Below are 21,416 nucleotides of genomic sequence, written 5' to 3' on the forward strand. Positions count from 1 at the left end.
CTGAATGTTGCATGTTGAATCATTTTCAACAGAATTTTCAAATCAAGACACGAAGGAATTATTGTTACTTATTCGATTTTTTATTTCGTTTATGGTAACCGTGAAAATGGATGTAGAATTGTTTAAGCATGTTTCATTGTCACGAGGATCACTATAGGCTTTAGGTCATGTTCAACACAGCTATATTTTCGTCATTGAAGAATGTGCTGGAAGGTTGGAAAAAAGCTTGAGGAGGCCATCGTTCACGTGAATGGTTTTCATGTTAATCCCGGGAAAGTTCTTTTTGTTTGACGAAACGGAAACGAAAATGGGAGATGGAAATTCGAAAACCAAACCGTAGTAGACAATTTAATTCTATTCCTTTGTGTTTACGGAAACATACTGATTATGAATCTTCAATTATAATTCTACATACCTTTTCACCAAGTATGGCGAAGAATTTATGTATGCATGGAACTAACATAGAATCAGAAAATCCTCCTTTGTAAGGAAAATGGTTCTCAAAGAAATACGCCAGAAAATACACTTAATATCAAAGTACGAAATATTACAAAGTAATATAGATTCTTATTATACACGACTTCAATACACATTATTCAATTAAAGTTTCCTGTATCGAAATTATTACAGACGACGGATATCGAGACAAGAATTATTATGCTACATCTTGTTTTACGCAGCATGCTCGTCGCTATCCAATAACATCACCTGGAATTTTTCACCCTTCATCGTGCATGGTCGTCGTATTTCACACGTCGCTCGAGGACAAGTTGAGAACAGGCCTTCCCAGGCCGGAAGAGTGTTTCCAGTTTAGATGAAGCCGCAGAACTAGCCACTTCGCCATTCCACATAAACGTTCGGGGCGATTCGTAAAGCTTTGTGAAATACAGGTATATCCTCCTCGTGCAGTCCTGAGGGACTCAAGGTCCTGAGGGAGGTCAGGTCCGCAAGACACGAACCTTCGTCATGGAATAATCCCATAAACTCTCGTCCTGCCGAAGCAGGTCGGCCAACTATAAATGAAAGAAACAGCTCGACTAACTATAAATGAAAGAAGCAGCTCGACCTTTCCTTCTGCCTCTACACGATTTGTCGCTTTCTCCACCGAACGTTTTGTAACATCTAGCAAGCGCTACTCCCTCGAGATGATCGTGTCTATCGTATCGATCGATCGATCGTATCGAAAGGATCACACCGATCGTCGAGCTCACAACCTTCTTCTTGCTATAATATACCTCCCAAAATATTTCAAACCACTTGCAGATGAACTATAAGACAGACGACTCACTCGATACAATCTTCAAATCGACTTAATTATTCTCGACACCTGTCCGCTGCACAGACAGATTCGCGTGTCTCTTAGAACCCGATTATATTTATCCCGCCCATGGTTTATCGCCACCAATTAAGAGGCAATTTTTATCGCATTGTAATATACCGATGACCCTCTCTTTCCCAATTATCGCGGATTATCCCACGATGACGTTGACAAAAGATCGGTAGGGCCGGGTGTCGCAGGTGCGCGCACCAGGCTCTCGAGTGCGAGCACCTCCGGTGAGAGAGATGCACCTGCGGTCCGATGTGTGTGCGAGGGAGGTTCGGTAGGAGGCCGACGACTCTCGCGAACCGGCACTGAAGGAACGAACGAGCAAGAAGGAGGAGGAGGAAATAAAAAGCCGGAGGATGCAGACACAAATAGATTGCAAAAACATAATAATAGAGAAAGAGAAAGAGTGTGACGAGGTGGAGTGGTGGAACCGAAGGGGAAGCAGACAGAGTGGGAGGGTGATGGTCCGAGGAGGAAAGAGAGGAGGAGATTTGAGGAGAGAGAACAGGAGAGGCACACGAGACGATTCCACGATGGGAGGAGGCAGCAGCACACGCTTTGTCTCAAGGCGAGCTGCTCTGCTTCGTGGCGGCTCTTCAAAAGACCGGACAAAGGAACGAAACGCGCGAGAAGCAGACCCAGCAGGCCGTTTCGCGACCAGTTTGAGAACCTCTTTCACTCGTCCACGACCTCTTTGTCTACGAGAATCGTGCACAACACATACTCGTGACTATACCACATGGACACACCGTGGACCCTGGGGATCTCTTCTCGCAGCCTATTAAGAGTCGTTATCATTTCACCTCTATCCGACTACAGGAAGAACCGTGCGATGTCTCAAACTCATCGCGAAAATGTGAGCGTATTTACAGGAAAAAGGAGGACAGGCCGCGTGAAATTTCGACACAGCCCAAATCCATCGTTCCTTCGTCTTCACTCGTCTCTTTCTTCTTTTCGACGCCGAACATCGACTGGGATGTCTCATGATTTATACGTGTCCGAAGAAAGATTCTTGAACCTTCCTTCGGTTCGGCGCTTCATAAATCGACCGACGTTCCGGGAAGCTGATACGAGTACCCGGAACGTGGGCCATTTTTGTACGTTAATTGTGGAATTTGAAGGAACCGACTTATACCTCTCGATGGCTCGTCCCTTCGAAAATGCGTTTAAAGATTTTCTTCTAACCTGGCCGGATCTTTATTTTCCTTTCGACTATGCTTCGTTTGCTTTTAAAATTATTAATTTTAGAAACTGTCTAATTATTGAGCCGAGATATAGGAAAGGGAGAAATTTGTTCATGAATAATGTTTACGAATCAAGAGTCAATATATACACGTTCTGTACTGCAATGGAGTCACGCTGAATTAATTTTAATTTTTATTTAATCTACTGTCACTCCATTTTCGTAATTTCTTTTCAACGCGTTGATTGCGTCAATATTTGTATTTAAACAAAATTGTTATTTAAAAAGCAGATTAAAAATTCTTTGAATTTATTATTTGAGAAAATATGTGCTCAATATTTCATAGAAGTTTATTAAAACGGAAGCTGTATATTACAGTTACCGTACACGCTTAACCTTTGTTACTAATCCATCGTCGTAAACTAAATATATCCGTTTTATTAATATTGATTTAATTGAATGAATAAAGCGCGCAATTTCGCAAAATAAAACAGAGATGGTACTTATTATCAAACAAAATCATGGCAACGTTTTAATCTAAAATTTCACACAACTCGATTTGTACCATGGCAATGGTGGCCAACAAGAATCCGAATCACGTGGCGCAACGGCGCGAGGTTTAACATAGTTAGGGTCTCACTGACAATTAACGATGAATCGAGTCTACGTCGCCTCCTTTTGTACTCTCCGTGGCTCTTGCAGCCTCGTTAGCAAGCCACGCGATATAGACAACATCGTTAGAAGAGACATTTAACGTAATCTGATTTCCAGCCGAATATAAAATCGGACTTCATTCGTTGAAAGGCCGCGACATGAGTCGGCCGTCTCTTTCGATATTTTCTTCTCGTTTTTTAAACGTTCTGGCGACAAGGAGGAACGAGGGAACGGAATATCTTCCGAATAAATTGCGACTGCGTCCGTGTAGGGGGAGAAGACCGAAAAGAGCCACCGATTTTATTTTATATACGAGTACGATCGTAAAGAAAAGGCGGTGCATTATGTTGAAGCAAACATAATACTGATCGCGTTACATGTCCCAATAACGCCAGAGTCCAGTGGTTCCTCCGACGAATAATTGTAACGGGCAGCGACTTTAACTCGTTTCATGCGCCATTGATATCCCACGATAAATATTGCGTCAGCACGAAACTTTCATTAGATGAAGCAACATACGGTTCGACTCGTTATCGAAGTAAAAATTTAATATTCTATCAAAGTATGTTAAAGTGCTACCGAGTTAACTTGTTAGTCGAATAATAGTTTCTTGATTTAGAGGTGCCCTATCTTTTTAAGTGTCGATTCGTTTCTGTTAGAAACGAATTAAATCGTGGTCACATTAGCAAGGACTAAAACTGACCTATATTTGTCTGAAATTTGTCTGGCTCAGATTTATTCGTCTTCGCTGTTACATAATTTTTAATTTCATAATTATAGAGGCCTCCGGTTAAAGAACGCTTAAGTCTATACTTTCTGCTGCATTTCTATAGATTAATCGACTACTATCTTAAACATAGTTTAATACCGATTCAACTAAAATTATTCTAAACTAAGATTACAAGTCAAAATTACTGACAAAATTATACCAAAAAATTGCTACCAATTGTATTTATATTAGCGAGAGAATATTTCTAAGGGATCACTTGTATCAGTTTAGTAATTCATCCCACCAATCTTTCTAACATTACGGAAATATTCAGATCTAATAATTACTTAATATCTTTTCCTTTATGCAAAGAAATATTCCAATATATTTTTTATTTTTAAATTTCTTCACAATCTCTCACATAGCCCAGAACACATTACCAGTTCTTTTATCGTCATTGGTCCCTCGAAAAACACAGATAACGCCACTTTTCCTTTCAAAAATACCCAAATGCGATAACACGCTCAATTGCGCAACATTGAGAAAGTTATCTGGTGTGACACGATGCAGACGAGAAAAACGTGGATCGAAATCTTTTTCTCCGCTTCTCTCCGGCTGCTTGGAGGGTCTCGCGTAATTCAACCCTGTCACCCGCGTGTTAATTACCGTGCGGTACGAACAAAAGGTAGTTCGCACGTCTCTCTGGCGTACAGTAGGGTCAGCGTTAGGCAGACGGAAGTAGGTCAGTGCCGTGTGTGTGATTCGTCTTCCCTTCCTTTCACATATCCTTCAAATTAGCTCACGCGTCTCGTTAGACCGATCGGAGTCTGGCTGTCTCCGCTTTCCCTTTCCGTAACTTTTGCGATTGCGTAACACCAATAAGAAAGCCTTAATACGTTACACATTGCAAGAGCTTCGCTATTTGCCTCCTCGTCGGTTAATCGAGATAATACGAAGATGTTTGAATATCGGTAGATTCTAACATTTTTTCGAGTTTCGGGTTTGATTTGATGCTCGACAAAAGAGTAGGCGATTGGGAAGGTGGTTCAGCAAGAAGAAATTTCATCTCGATAGCGCTCAGTTGGATAAAATGTATATTATGTGTTACATAAAAGATTTCAAAATTTCATTAGCATTTTAAGGACATATGGCTGTCGTGATTATATTGGTCAAATTTGAAACTAATCTGAAAATGTATTCAGAAATTGGAAGATATTTACTGCCACCATATATTAAATAAAAAAAAAAAAAAATAGTGAATAGCTGTATTAGCCGTTTCGTAATGGAGAGACCATTAACTTAAGGCAATCGAATCGATAGACACTATGATACAGCAAGTAAGAAACATTTAACTATAACCTCAATAAATCTTCCGAGTGGCATAAACAACTGAATCCACACAATTGGACATTTTAATATGAACAAAACACGATGTCGAACGATAAACTTCAATTACCTTATAACATTCCAATTATACATTTTACAACACCGTATTATTGGACCAAAAAGATGTTTCCAGCATCACTCGGTTTATGCCGTCAAACGATGGTCAATGCGAAAAAACGCGACAAAGAGCGGGGATCTGCAGAAGGTGGGTCTGATTTTGCAAGACCGAAAGTCGAAACCGCGAAAGGGGCCAAAGAACGCGAAAGCGTCCGACCGCAAGAGGCGAATCTCGATTAAGCCTCAAACGCTCCGAGAGCATCGTGGAGCAATCAAAAACACCGAAAGAGACAGGTCCGCGTCCCGATGACACACTCCCAAAAAGAAGAGGCGCGCGCGCGCGCGCTTTGCGGAGGCAGCGTAACGCGCGCGCACCAGGTCGTACATAAAACTCCTTACGGCGGTGTTTTAAAGGCCAGGTAACACGGAACGGCGCGCTTTCGATGGCCAACCTTCAGCCGCACGAAGGAAAAAGACAACAACTCGCGGTCGATCTCGTGGTCCGTATAATTTCATTAAACTGAAGCAAAAAACTTTGGGACACGATTTGCCTCTTCGAGATCGAGAGTGGACTGACGAGCCTTACACGATGGGCGAAGAACACGACAAAGAAGAAACGAAGATAGAGGGAAAAAAGGAAGATCAGAGTATGAGAGGAAGCAAGATGAACACGAAGAATAAACGGAGGAAAGAAAGCAGACGAATGAGCAAGAGCAAGGTACTCCGCTCGCGAGTCACTGTGCGCTCGTACGTTGAACGCGCGATCCTCCGATTCCTCGTACAAGTACGTACATTGGCTTACGAAAGTATTTGCGTTCAAGTGTTCATGTAACCTGTTATATAAAATATTTTGAAATTTCATTGGCATTCTAACGAAACACGACTATTTGCCACGATTGTGTCGATCGAATTAAAGACCAATCTGAAAATGTACATAGATGTATAGAAATTATGAGATACATATTTGATAAAAAGATGAATAATAGCCATCTTAAGCGTACGATAAGTGTTAAAAATATCTGAATATCAAAATTTATCAATACGGTGGATAATTGATATAGACAATTGACTGACTAACTTGACTGACCAATGTAATTATGATAGTCGAATCGCATAACGGTGCTGATGAAGCTCCGAAATGCTTCGTACAATATCCGTAGCATATTCATGAAAGATATCTACAACTGGACAAATAGTTTCGTCGGTCTGTGTAGATAAAGCTTTTGTACAATTGCAAAGACGCACGAGAGTCACGGAAGAGACAGAACAGTCGCTGCACACGCATACAGGCGCGAACGAAGGCGAAAGGATGAAGCCCAGCCTCGGCTAGAAAGAAACGGTCGACCAGCGCAGTAGACACAGTCTTGAATCTTGACCTAGGACACGCACCGGCGACTACGTCACAGTTCGACGTACTACGAAGGCTCACAGCGCAGTATATCTTTCTCTCTCTTTTACTCTTTTACTCGATGCTGTGTGCTCGTCGCGCTGCTACCATACACTCGACATTCACACGGTTCGCCCAGGATGGAAAGGTCGACCGAGGAGCGAGGTCGAGGTTTTTCCTTGAACGGCGAGAAAATTCATTCTCGCAGCTTCGCCGGAAATCGCCACGTGAGGTCTACGAGTTTCTGCCCAGCCTTTTTGCATGGCTGCTGCGCGTACGCCATCGAAACTGGATCTTAGTCTACTAGACACACGAATCTTGTTATATACCATTTAATCGGTTAATTACGATCGTTTATGCTCGTATGTGTCCTTTTTAGCTTTTTACATGGTCATGGTTTATTGAGACTGATTGGCAGCGGGTTTCCTTTATCTCGTGCTGATTTTCTGTTTTTCTGAAAAACATTGGCAAATGATTAAATACCATAAAGGTAATTACATAATTACCTTTTTTATTATTTTATCATTGACGTTGTAGTAAGAAGGATATAAACAACTATATTCCGTGTTATGAATCATAATTATAGCCATTATTGATTGATTTTGCAATTAATTTCTAAAAAAAAGCAAATAAAATTTCCAATAAGAATGAAACTTTTTTTTATGTGCTACATGCTATTATCTATATGGTACTTATTATCATTTTCGTAAGAAATATCTTTCTTATTGCGATATCATGATAAATGATGATCAAAATGAGAGTACTAAAGATAGGATAAGAGTATTAAAATTATTGTTATAGTAAAAAATCGAATAAAAAATTAAGATAATTATTCCATAGCAATAAGAACTACAACATGGTAACAGAATCGAAACCTACAACTTTCCTGAAATTATTTTGACTTAAATAGAATTGTATAAGGATAAAAATAGAGGGTCAATTAACTCGCCCTTAATTAATGTCAACATGATGTAGCATTAGCTCGGAACAAGTTTTTCCATGAACTTCAAGAGAAATCGATTATATGTAAGCCAGTTGTACCGACTTAAAGATAAGACTTCTCCGTTCTCTGATATGAGACCTTGATAAGATACTACTTAGATAAGATACATTTAGTATCATTTCCTTCTTTGCATATGAAATATTCTTCCACTATATTTACATTGTGATTACATCTCATATATTTGGTATTAGTTTTTGTGTTTCAATCCCTCAGTCAATTATACAAATTGATTATTTTCATCTTTAATATTTCCCTTCCTATCGTTAATGCAAGGAGATATTATGTATAAAAAACATTGAGTTTTAGTACAAGAACTTAATTTAATATAGTAAAAAAACATTGATAACTTGCTAACCAGAAATATCGATTAAGAATCTTCCGTAATATTCATTTAAAAATTTAATAAATTATACCAATCGCACATAAATCTATTGTATCCTGCAAATAGCACTGTCTTCAAATTGGAGATATTACTGTACGAGTATATGAAGAGTTCATAGAAGAAATGATACGAGCGACAAATCTTCGATCGAATTCTATTACGGGAAATCGTTTGTTTCAAAGTCTCAAACTATCTTAGTACGAAGTAGCTCCAAAAATGTCGAAATTTGTCTATTTCATACTGAAATATTGAAATTTCTAACAAAATCCTACGAGTAATACATATCGTGCATCGTTCTTTATATTTATTTCCTTTTTACAAGAAATACATTTATACCATTTTTCTGCCGATCCTTCGTATGATAAAACGGTACAATTTTCCATTTCGTGTTTCCCTTTCAGGATTTTATGAAGTCAATCAAAACGGTACATTATAAATATTTACAATTCGAAGACTAATGGAGTACGTGCAGCGTTCCAAAGATACGAAGCTCCACAGGTACCAAACCGAAGGTAGGCGAAGAAAAGTTTTTCGTGTTTCAAGGTTCCCAGGATCGAATTCCACAGTGTCGATCGGAGGGAGCGATTCGACTGACAGCGCAGCGACGACGCTTTCCTCGTCCGGACGGAAGTGCCACGTCGGGTGCATTGTTGCGAGCCGAGTGTACGGGACGCGGATTGGCCAAATGGAGCGAGAGAGACTCTCGGACCGTCTGTGTTCGTGCATATGCTTACGACTTGCCGTCCCATGTACGTGTAACACACGCATTAAACAAGAGAGAGTACCCGAGAGAGAGAAAGAGTGTAGGTGGGTCGGTTGCGAACCACTTCCTCTCGGGACGTGTGCGGTCTTCGAATAATCGGATACTCGTGCGTGCTGCATCGGGGAAAGGATGTACACCGTTGTACGTACGGTTAGAGAGAACAGCAACGGGAAAAGAAGAAAAAAAGTAAAAGAAAAAAAAAGGGAGACCGAAAAGTTGTTCGATGCTCGAATAACACTTGTTTGTACTCTTTTCATAAAGGGCCGGCGGTCTCGCGGCCGCTTTTACGCATGGAATAACGCGTCGAAACTCGATAATATATCGTGGAATCACGATCTTCTACGCGATGTTTCTCATTAACGGTACAGAAATGCACACCGTCGACCGGTGGCCATCGTCTTTCTGTACATGCGCAGGCGACGAAAAAGGAAATCAAACTACGCCACGTAAGTATATAGAGAGACTTGAATAACGTAGTACGTAGCAACGAACGAAAGGAACAAGTACTACTTGGTAAGAACAGAAACGCCGATCAGTTACACTGTTAAGTCCTCCTACCATGATATACATATTTGCAAAACCATCCCACGTAGAGGCGTTTTGCAAGGAAATCGCTCGTTTACAGACGAATAATCGTTGCATACGACGCGTGACGTTCTACCGTGGTGGAATTTCGCCAAGCCCGACTACGTAGACCAGAGACCTGGTATATGGTTGCGCTACGACGCGCTCGACCGGCTGCTACTATACCGTCCCATGATAAAGAGAGGAAAAGAAAGGAGACGGGACAAAGGTCTGACAAAGGAAGAGGAGGAGGCGCTGGTGTAGAGAGAAGGAAGGCCATCAGTAGAGGAAAAGAGAAAAGCATCGAGCACGAGGTTAGGTGAACCCTCGTCGGGCCGTTCGTGTGCACGTCGTTCGCTGGATATTCGATATCGCCCTGTGTATCCTCGAGTATTGGCCCCACAGCCTGTGCTAGTGTGCAATAAACAAAGACATTTTCCACTTCCGATGGCCTGGGAGACCCTCTCGACCCTCCCAGAAGCGAAATTCTATCTTATCCTGTCTCCTGGCATCAACGAGATTCCTTGTCTGACAGATCCGATCGAAGGGAACCATAACAAATTGAGAGAGAATCTATCGATCAGTTGTTAGCAGATTGTATTGACGAAATCTTTTCATTCCAAATAGTAAAAGAGATTGGTCCACGTATGAATACGATAGAACTCCGTTTATATGAATCTGTTGTTAGCAGACAGGTACTTTATATATGTATATATCTATGTAATTGGAATTCATATTGGCAACTTCTGCCACCTATAATTTTTCGTTAACATAACAGAAATTCACGTTCATATAAGTGGATTTAATCAGAAAGAGTTTGTTTAATCTAAAATTCCGCTTTGTTATTTTACAAATTATTTTGATTTTATTTTATTACACTTTATTAACCTTACAAATTCTATGAAATTCCAGTCTACATACATATACATATTTCGAAACAATTAGAGGATCGTACATGACAGTAACTTTAATCATTATATCCGTACATATTTCTTTAATGATCGCGTTAAAGTCACAGCATTATGCGAAAAATATAAATCTATCAAATCTAAGAGGAATTCTTTCCTTTGGTTTTCTTACTTCGTTGAAATCCTTCATAGCAACGATTTTCTAATATTTTTAAGCAAGGTATATTTATGATACAGATTCGATACAACGAGTCAAGGGAAATAACCAATGACACGTTTTCCACGAAAACTCGCTAGACAGGGCAAGACGCGTGGTCACCTGACCTACGATGAGGTTTAACGTCCCTATTAGCGGATGTCATTTGAATGGGAATGTAATAAAAGTCGCGTGCAGCATAATTTAATTCAAGGTCGTACACACTCGCTTTCGAGCAGATGCAAAAGAACGCAATTACCGGGGACCGGCCGGCGTGTAGAGCGTGCTTCTGTGCGCTTGTATTATAATTATACATGCGCGTCGTCGCGCTTTTTATCAGAGAATAATATTTCGTGGCCGGAGCCGTGGCTCGTGACGGGCCTCGATTCCGAAAGAATTCACCGGCTGCCGGCCGGTCCACGGTAAATTATGTGGTATGCATAATTGCACTCAATGAAATTTGCGTCTCTGCCGCTTTGGGAACCTCCTGGTCCCCGTGTCTCGTTCTCCTCTTGTGCCCGTTTCCCTGCCCGCGTCCCCTTATCAAACTCTCATCACCGTATTATATTAGTCGGCGTGTCCTCGTCACGCGTTACGCGCAACTGAATCATGCAGCCGCGATGAAATCGTGCCAAATTGAGAAAGCCGCGACGATAAATTACGGGATAAGCTGATGGAAATTACGCATTCAGAGATTTTTCGAACGAGAACCTGGTAAAACGAGCACACACGCACGAGGGTCACTCATGTATACAACGAACACACGTGAATATCTAAAAGAAGAAACAAAGTTCGTGGAGATAGCAAAGGGCGGTTTGGGAGGCAGCGACCTCTGGTCGAGGGTAGTCGTTGCACATGGCAGACAGAATAAATAAAAAAAGAGAAAAACCGCTCATTTCAGCCAACGCGCTGTAAACATCTGCTAGGCGGGGGCACTTTGGCCCGCGAGTGGTTCTCAACCAACGCAGATTTGGTCCTTCGAAATGCATCGTCGACAGTTTCTATCACATTCTCATCCCCTCCAACCGAATTCTCTCCCTTTTCAGCTCGTTTCTTTTTCTTACCCACGATATTTATCGTTTACCTCCTGCATTTTATACTCCTCGTCCCCTCGGCCTCTCATTCCCTAAGGCTTAAGTGTCGATCGAGTTTCGAGTATGAGAACGGAAAGAGACCCGGTGTGGGTCGGCAGCTGCTTCGAAGACCAACAACCAACAAAGGCAACAACCACCGTACCCTATCACGGGTCGTTACTATATTACTACTACTTCTATCGTCAGTATGCGTGTTACCGATTTTCTCCAGTTTTCCTTCCTTCTTGAGAGACATCTCAAAAGGAACGCAGAAAAGTTCAAGTTACTTCACTCGAGCAGCGTTTTCAAGAAGTTGTATATACAAGATCGAATAACCACTGTTCGAGAATCCGAGATCTCGTTCATCCTTCTTCGATGTCGGTGACGAAGCTCAAGGTTTCGACGGACGGAGAAAGCGCGGGAAGTTTCGACATCGTCGGCCGCAAATTGAACCGAGGAGGAACGGGCGAACGATTCCACGGCCTCGAGAGAACCGACGGAACGAGATGAATGTCGAGGCACAATCGCCGTGCGTGACGAAGTGTGTCGTTAGCGACGAAAGAAAGAAATTCGACGACGATGACGACGGTGCATTTAAAGGAGAGCTCTCTTTCTCTCTCACAGCTTTGAAATTCTTCTCGCCGGCGGAAACTCTTAATTTTGTGGCTGATGTTGCGGCCGAAGGAAAAGGGACGAACTTTCGAAAACGATCATGGTCAAGGCCCCGTGCATGGGTCTGAAATCGTGCGTCCATTTGTGCTCGAAACAATTTTTAACATAATTGCGCCTTTCCTCTTCCTGGGCACATGTATATCTCTCTGTCATCGCGTTACACCGGAATTATTATGAATAACAAGGAACCGCAATAATGACCGTTACGACGTTTTCAAAGGAGACAGTTGGTTTTTTGGTTGTGGTCAAACGCGACTTGATCTACTTGAGAAATGAGAACTATAACAAATGGAATTAAATGCATAATACAAATAGAAACAATACGGAGATAGATATTTTTCAGGGACGTTAGTTGATACGACGAGATTTCTTTTAGAAGAGTATCCGACTTATAGAGAACAACACGCGTGAGTTTACCATTATAAATTTGTGAAGAGCAAATAAAAGTCCTATACACTAACGTTTTCGGGATCTGCTCCTCCCCCTACCTCGAAACTTATGTAGCGTTTGACCATACCAAGCGAACAAGTCGTAAAATACTGAGAAAAGATTCTCCCGTCTCATGGGCAGCTTTTTACGAAGGCGCGTGAACAGCGGTAGGGCCAGTATGGGTCTATTAACACGGTTTCATCGTCGACACAAATCTTCCATTTCGGTGGAAAAAGTAAGCTGGCGGTAGCATCGAGCACGTGCTGCCGTCACGATAAAAAAATGTCTTCTCTTCCTGCCATTCGAATTTCTACTGATGTTTCTTTCACGTATCATTAGGAAACGATACATTAAACGTTGTACAGAAGTCAGGAACACGTCGCCGTTCTGTACTCATGGCATACACACACAATCGAACGACATTTCCTTCGTGTTACGGTTATGTGCGCGACGAATAACAACTACACACGTTCGAGCTTCTATCTCGTGTACCGGCTACAAATAAACCAGCCTCGATAACCACGTTCGCCTATTTCGTTAAACAAACAAAACTGTCCTCTAGCAGCTGGCACGCGTCGCCTCTTTGCTTTTCCAGCAAAGACGGAGAAAGTTTCGCGCTTCGAGCGGTCCTATTTGCAGGCTGGATCTCGTGTATATAACCGGTGCTGTTGTGCCGTGCGTACGGCGACGTTTGCGCACGTGTGTGCGTCACGTTAAACAGAATCGAGGGACGGTTAATAGCGAAACGCTTCTTCCTTCCCATCGCGACGAGGCAGCAGCAACAGCAGCAGCGGCAACACGCAGCATCACGCGCGCCACAGTTCGCGTCGCGCCGGTTACGCGACGCTGCAGCTAACGACCTGGATAACCAGCCGTGATGTTTCCAAAGTAACGTCATCGTTCGCCGCGATGCGACACGAGGCGACGAGTCTGACGACGGAGTCGCTCATTACAACTTCCGGTCCAGGAGAGCGAGCCAGAAAGAGAGCGGCCCGAGGGAGTGAGAAAGATGGAGAGAGACAGAGATCTCGAGCGGCGATGGTGGGGACAAGAGAATCAGCAGAACAGCGCGGCGGACCAACTGGTCGACGGAATGAGACAGAGAGCGGGAGCGTGAGTAAGATGGACGGTGGGGAGGGAGAGAAGGAGCGAGAATCGAGCGAAAATGCTCAACAAATAGCCACATCCTCATAATGGAACGGCGTATCAAACTCATTAGACATCATTATCGAATCGACACGATTACGTTCCGCAGAAAGATCCGATCTTCCCGTTAAAAACGAATGATCGGCTCAGATAGACGCTTGATCGTCATCATGGGCGCTGATACGACGCGCGTACACACGCCGTACGTTGAGAAGTCAGCGTATTAGGCATACACGCTAAAGACACTCTCTGCATCCGTCGAGAAATTTAGGCGTACGAGAGTGCGGGAACCCAGTCGCGCTAGAGCAATGATTCATGCCAGGTATGTTAAACTGGTTCCGAGCGGACTGCAGCCGCTGGAAAAAAGGCTCGTAGCCCGATCTACGAGACACAATGCAACGTTAGAGAGAAAACAGCTACGTGGACGTATGTAGATCCGCAACCCCGACCCCGCTCCCGTCAAAGGGTGGAGTGGTTGGGAAAGCAGGAAGCGAACGGATTTTATGTAAGAAAGGAAAATCATAATGCACAACTATACGTGTCTGTTCGAGGAAAATGATTGGAAACGTCAACGAGGAATCCGAGATTCGCGTTACGATTTCTTCGTATTATACCCCTTGCTTCGTCATATAATTTTCTGCATAGTACAGTGCCCAGGATAAATTTCCAGATAAACGATTCTGCACGTTATATTATTATAGACGTAACCTTGCTTCTAATCGATGGTTCTATACGAGTGTTGGCTGATTTAAAAAAATACCAACGACTAATTTCACGTAGTAAAAATACCGGCCTCGTAATATATAATAAATGAGAATATCGATCTAAACGTGGGTACGGCGTAATCGTTCGATGAGTACGCGCTGCGTACGCCACGCAGAAGCATCGAGTCAGTGCTTACTCGCGCGCGTTTCGGTCGCACGACACGCCAGCGGTTCTCAATCTGAAGATTACGGCGTGTAAAGAGGATACGAGAAAGCCCGGCCGAACGGAAGACACGATAAGCACGTACGGAAATCCGTAGCGGGTTCTGAATTTAAAACACGAACAGTCTTGACACCGTTCTAAGTGTCCGAGTCTAATGTTATTGGACGGTCAATATTAGCGCGCTTCACGTGATGAGCGACGAGCACCATACGGCTTCCTTTTACACGCCACCGTTTTCCCTCCTATCGAGGAATGCTTTAGGCATCGCTGGAACGACGGCGTTGCCAGGTACGTTATATTCAGATATAATAAAACGTTATCGACCAGATATCGGGGCCGAGCAGCTCTCTTCTCGCGAGCCGTAGCAAAATAACATCGGTGTAATAAGGCACGCGAGACATTGAACTCGGCTGAAAAACAAGGACTAGATACACACTACTTTATCCGATTGATCGATTCTTATAATCGTCGTAATCAACGCTAGATAGCCAAGCGTTGTTAATAAAGTTATTGCATATAGGAATATTATATAGAATGTTTAGTCGTAGGAGAACAGGAATGGAAGACGAACTTAGTATTTTTATTGACTCGAAGTGTCGATGAATGCATGTATAATATGTCAACTGTAGACTGGCAAGCGGCCAATTTCGAATTTGCAAAAGTGTATCGTGCGAGGTAAATTGCGCTCGCTCGTTTCTACGTGACGACAGATACGGTGGAGGTGGTCGAGAACGAGCTGTAGATGATCGATCTATGGCACGTGCTATCGATAGACGCGCTCCTTCCGTGTGTATTTGCACGCGTTTTGTATCCCATCGAACTTATATCATGGAATATCAAATATACAACAGAGATCAAACTAAAGAACATTTCTTCCGTTCTTTTCCACTTTTCGATAGCGTGTAAAATCGCATTGAGATAGGTCAAAAATAAAAATGCAAATACACAGAGAGTACGCGTAAGCACTTTCGAGCGAAAAGAGCCGTTTCTAATCTTCGACATTAATCGGTAAAAGCATGAGTCTCACGAACGTAGATAAAGTATAGGCACGGTATTGATGACTGTGAACGGAGTTACGTGATTATTTATCATCCGCGCGATCTTTGACAGATGTTAAGATTTAAATGGCAAGCCACGTGGCGCCGCGCTGCGGCGTTCTAGGTTTTCTCAATTTCGAAACGCCTTACAAAACGAACGATGCTGTATATACGTATAATGTGTGTCCTGTTAGTACATGGTTTAAATTCGTTCGATAGAAGCAACTGTTTTGCTATTCAATGGAAAGATTATCTTTTCACGGTGCACATCGTAGAAAGAACACAGATGCGTTCGTTAGCCATGACTGACCTTATACGGCGAGAAAGATCCTTTACTTCTCGCGTGCTCAATGAGACACGGATTATAAAAAAACGAAAATTGTCATTTCACGTCATTCAGAATGGTCGAAACGAAAGACGCTAAGTTATTGACCGCGACTTACCGGTGGGCATCGCGGTATAAAAAGGTCGGAAGTAGGTGCGTAGCGTCTGTGTCACGTACGTGTCTGTTATTTTTATTTGTAACAACCGTGCTTTGACATTTGGAAAGAAGGAAGGTACTCGTAAAGATTCCAGCCTAACGTTTTGTTTGAAATTCTCTAAGTTTAACTGTCGTCGACGTTTCGTGTCCTTTGACGAGCGGCCGGCTTTCAACCACTGTAAACATTGTTAAATCGCGACGCAACGAGATAATAATAATTACCATTTACTCGTTTAGTAAACTGTATAACACGATATATCAATAAATCAAACGCGTGTAATCAATTACTTTTGTATATCATGCATAAAGATTATTATTAACAAATTGATCTTTTTTTTTACACACATTGAATAGCAAGTAAAACATTTCTTATCTGGCGTGATATTATATCCATTAACGCGTGTCATGCGAATTTCTAGATGCAGCGACATCGCAGCATCGTTTAAAGTATGACGTCGCTATTCTTGACACCTTTCTTGGAAACTTGGGTGTAGAAAAAAGAAAAGAATATACCAAGACGGTTGCGGCACGGATAAAAGAACGACGAGCTCGATTTTAACGTTCCAAGGAACGCTTGTGCACACTAGCGAAGGTTACGAAAATGCCATCGGTCTCGAAACACTTAACCGCGATGTATAATCATTCTTTATTTATTTATGAGGTCGATACGCAATATCGCAACAAATTCTAAGTTAAACTTGCTTCTATGTGCAGCTTTTTGTTCCCTTTTTTCTTGTCTTCATTTTCTAACTACATTTTTTCCTCTTTTCTATACATACCACGGAACAAAGATAAACGTAACTAGGCTGTTCGCAAAGGTGGCCGATGAACGACCACGACCTACGCCAGGGTTCACTGTACGACGTTCCACCGAGCTTCAAAATAAATTTGCTTTTCGAAGTTAGATTGGTTTAATTGCACCATTACTTGATACCGCGTTTCTCGCGCCACGCTCACGCCCGTGCCAATGAACTGTCAGTGGTGCTATACGCGACAGATTCCGGTAACGAGAAATGCAAAATAACGTACTACGAGAATTCAACTTACGTAAACATGTTACAGTACGACTAACTCGACAACATTATTTACGACCGTTTCAACATTTATCGAACGACCTTTGAAAAATATTTTACGTTCACCCATACACGTATAAAATTACCTATAAAGGGTTTTCAACGTATTCGCGGAATTTCTATGTATATCTGCTAAAGAGCACAACGAATATCATTGTTGTCATGCAGTTACATACGATTCAAGCGATTCCAAGGCCCTTACGCTAAGCCCTCGTATAATCACAATTTATCGAGATTAAACGCTTTACGTTTACTTTTCGGCTATAAAATTTATCGTTCGTCGATAAATCGTTATCAATTTTTTCGAGTATGTGTCAGATTTGTGACTGTATCGATTATTTTGTAACGCGTAAAGAACAATGTTCAACGATCGCAAGAAGGAAATCCGCCAGTTTGCAAGAGATGTGGAGGTTATGTTCGCGCTCTTACCTTGTCGGCCTACGATCTCTGCCACGTGCTCGCTGCTAGGTACCGGCACGCATTCGGTCATGTTCTGGCTCTTCTTAGAACGTGCTTCCTCGAAAACGCCTGCTGGTGTCGTTTGCAAAGGATCCGGATCGTTGGTCGTTCCGGTGCCGGTTCCTGTGCCAGTGCCCGGGCATCCGGGAGTACCTTCGAGACCGAGCATAGATAACTCTAATGCCAATTGCAGGGCTCGTTGGTCCTCGAGGGAAGCGGTGCCACCGCCATTCGCCCCACGATCCATTTCGCTGAACAAACTTGTTGGCATGTTGCTCGACTAAAGTAATCGCGTTGTGTCGCACCGATGAAGTTAATCGTACGTTGATACCGTTTGCACAGATAGTATAAATCACAGTTTCTTTATTCACCGATTTTTCACTATTTCGATTATGATATAGTCTCAGTTCTTTCTTCACAGCCCGTGTCTTTCCTTTCTTTCCCTATTTCCTTCTCTCCGTAATACTTTGCTATGAGTAGAATTGTAGAGTAATGGCCGAATGCTGTTGATCAGAGACGGGTTCTTCGTAGACAGAGCCTAACTCGAAACGATCGAAAAACAACGAAACATAAGCGCGCGCGCGTGCACACTACACACACTGTATTATTTAGGACGAGGACTATAGTGGCTGCTACACCAAGAAAATCGGGCGATCTACTCTTCTCTCGTACGCGGTCACGAAGCGTATAATGTTCGTAGGAAAAACAACGATGCACCGTACAAAAATAAAATCGTCGCCTCGCCGGTGATCGTTTTCTTCGTCTTCTGCCTTTTTCGTCCGGGTCCTCTGTGCCGTGCGTGTGTACGAGCAACGCACAGCGTGAGTGTTATTCGTACACTGAAAACGTGTGGGCTACTACTCGTCGTAATCTCGTGTCCACAATCAGCACGTCTTTTTCTCGTCGTTCAGTCTCTCTCTCACTCGCGCGCTTTCTTTCACCGCGTGCAAAAGCCGTGCTACGAAAGTGGCCTTCTCGATATTCGCACTGGTTGGAACTGTGTGTTCGTTTGAGATTCGTGTTATTTAGGAGCGCGACTTGAAGCCGTCAAAATCGTCGCTCGCGATGTTCGTGTTTCTTTTTTTATTTCTTTTTTGTTCGCGTATCTGTTTTTTACCGATACAATATTATTTCGTTCGTTCGTCTACTCCTTTCGGTGTTTCTCTCCCCGTTTCGTTCGCTCTCGTTCTCCCCTTCGACGGAACGACCTAACGTAACGTAACGTAACGGCGCGTGTATCACGTTTGGGAGGTGCGTCACCGACCGACTGACTAAAGCGTCCGAGAGCGTCGTCGCGCGACTGAAGCACTGAAAACGGAGGCAAGGGGCGCCGCGCTCTCTCTTTCGTTCCTTTTTTCTCTCTTTATCTTGCCCGCTCACTTGCGTTCTCTCTTGCTCTCTCCCCCTTACCGCGATCTTTCCTTTCGAAGGCAGGCGCGTGCAACTACCCTCTCGCTCGTGTTACCACTGCGACTGACTGCGACGTACTGCGACTGCGGGTGCTAAAGCCGGCGCGCCGCCATGTGCCGGACGCCGGCTATGCGTCATGCTGATTGGTCAGCACGGTCACGTGGCACCGTACCACCCCTCCCCACCACATTCGGCCAACCGGCGCACAAAGTACCAGCGCATCTACCGGCCAAGAGCGCCGCACTTCGTTCGCCTCCAGATACGGGCGCGTGCACTCGTCTCTACCGGCTTGCAACCCCCTCCGTGTTACCGCTTGTGCTCTCTCGCCTCTTCGTCAAGTTTCCCTATGGATCTCTGCTGAAGCACCGGCTGCACCACCGATTTCCAACGCCGGTGTTTGCGAGCCCGGGGCTGCCCTGGGATCGCAGCTCCATCTCTTCGTGATAACGCGAGACGCCATGATCAAGGGATGCACTTTCATTCCGTCGATGTTGTTTCGGTTAATTTAATTACTCACCGTCAATATCTGTACCTTCTGCTTTGTTTGATTGCAGTTTTAATTAACGAATATAGCCCCTTTCTTTTTGACAGTTCCAGTATTTGTTTAATCTAGCTTTCGAGTTCGTTTATCTTGTTCCTTTTTTAATCAGAAAGTGTATCGGTAATTGACTTTATTTTAGAGAAGATTTAACAAACGTAGATTGATTTGTGCATTTCAGGGTATATACTTGGTTTACAATATTACAGTGGCAATACTGTATTTTCCAAGATTATTCGCTGTATCGTTCACGGTAAATCTCACGATACGACACCCTTTCCTATCTGCAGTCCCGTCAACGACCTCTGTCTGCATATAGGGTGCCTAGCAAAAGCATTCGTCGGTACTCTTTTTCGAGGTGCGTGCAGTCACTGCAGCAGATCGGCGAAAGGAAATGCAACGGGAAGGAAATTTACGATTCTCGAGAAATAATAGCAAGGTATCGTTCGAGTCGTAAACCTTAGTTGGATCGTTTGAGACTCCTACCATGCTGTAAATTAGATACGACATCAGGAATAGTTCAAAGGAAATCTGTATTATTGCTTAGTATCAAATATATAAAAGTGTGATCCTTCTCAGTGGCCTCGCTTGTTCGAAACTTAATTACCCACCGTCTCACAAGGTTGCAACTCTGTTACCTGTTTCAACACTTTTCCCTGTTTTATCGATAATAATTAGTGGAATGAAAATGTAGATAAAAGCACACACGATGATTGAACATGTTTTCTAGAATCAAGCAGAAGTATTTATTGTCTTGTTTGTTCCTCCATTAAATTAAGACATTTTGATCACGTTCGATCCAAGCCCGACAGAGCATTTTCTTTTTTGCCTGCTTCGAATGTAATGAAATTCACGACACGATAAATTTATGCAATATCATCGATGAAACGAGAAAAACCAAGTTTTTATTGCGATCGATATCCCACGTAGCACCGCGAAACAAGTTTCTGAAGAAACGTCTTGGCACTACGTTCATGCACAGTGCACTGCGCTATAGCCTGTGCTAAAGCATCATACCGTAGTAGAATGGTTAACTTTCCGTAATCGAGATATCAAGAATATCTTCACTCTGAATCAGTTAAGCTAGGTTAAGTTACGCCGATCTATCGTCCTTGAACTCCGACGCCAATGATTCCAGCAGACTGTGTAGGAATTTGTACTTCGTGTCGAGATCGTTGATCGCCGATCAACCTTGTAATTTTCTCTGGTTGCAATTTATGATTAGCATGAAGCTAATTGTGAAAAGAAAAGGGAAAATTTCTGTGAAAAAAAAAGGGAACACGAGAAACAAGAAAAAGAATGATGCGAAGAACGCAACCGATCGTTAATTCTCGCAGAAAAACCTATTAAAATTCCATTCTCAAGTACAATGCAAAAAACGGAGTCATTACGCGTGTTGAAGAGCACACCTTAATAAAAGAAGGAGCATCTCGGTTCGTCTTTAAAGCTGCGCTGTGATAAATTTTTGAAAGGAACCAGTTCGCCGCGTAATATAAAAGCGAACGATACAAGAAGCTGTCCCCTCTCCTTTCTACTAATTGTCAAAAGTTGGCTTCGATACGGGCCAGACACGTAATTGCTTCACTGATACCTGCAACCTCTTAATCCGCAAATCACGAGCCATCCTGGCGCAGCTGCCACCTGCGCGACCG

The 21,416-nt window shown here is 43.0% G+C and overlaps 1 protein-coding gene across 1 annotated transcript in view; it reads right to left on the bottom strand.

Moving 5' to 3' along the window:
- The window catches only part of LOC117166260 (RNA-binding protein MEX3B), a 63,166-nt gene extending 43,882 nt beyond the window's left edge, over positions 1-19,284 (bottom strand). Inside the window, exon 1 of the mRNA XM_033350071.2 lies at positions 17,787-19,284. Within this exon, the coding sequence (XP_033205962.1) occupies positions 17,787-18,087 (301 nt within the window). The 5' untranslated portion in view covers positions 18,088-19,284. The remainder of the gene's footprint in view (positions 1-17,786) is intronic.
- Positions 19,285-21,416: the final 2,132 nt, after the last annotated feature.

This window comes from Bombus vancouverensis, chromosome 2, assembly GCF_051014615.1.
Source record: "Bombus vancouverensis nearcticus chromosome 2, iyBomVanc1_principal, whole genome shotgun sequence".
NCBI classification, from domain to species: Eukaryota; Metazoa; Arthropoda; class Insecta; order Hymenoptera; family Apidae; genus Bombus; species Bombus vancouverensis.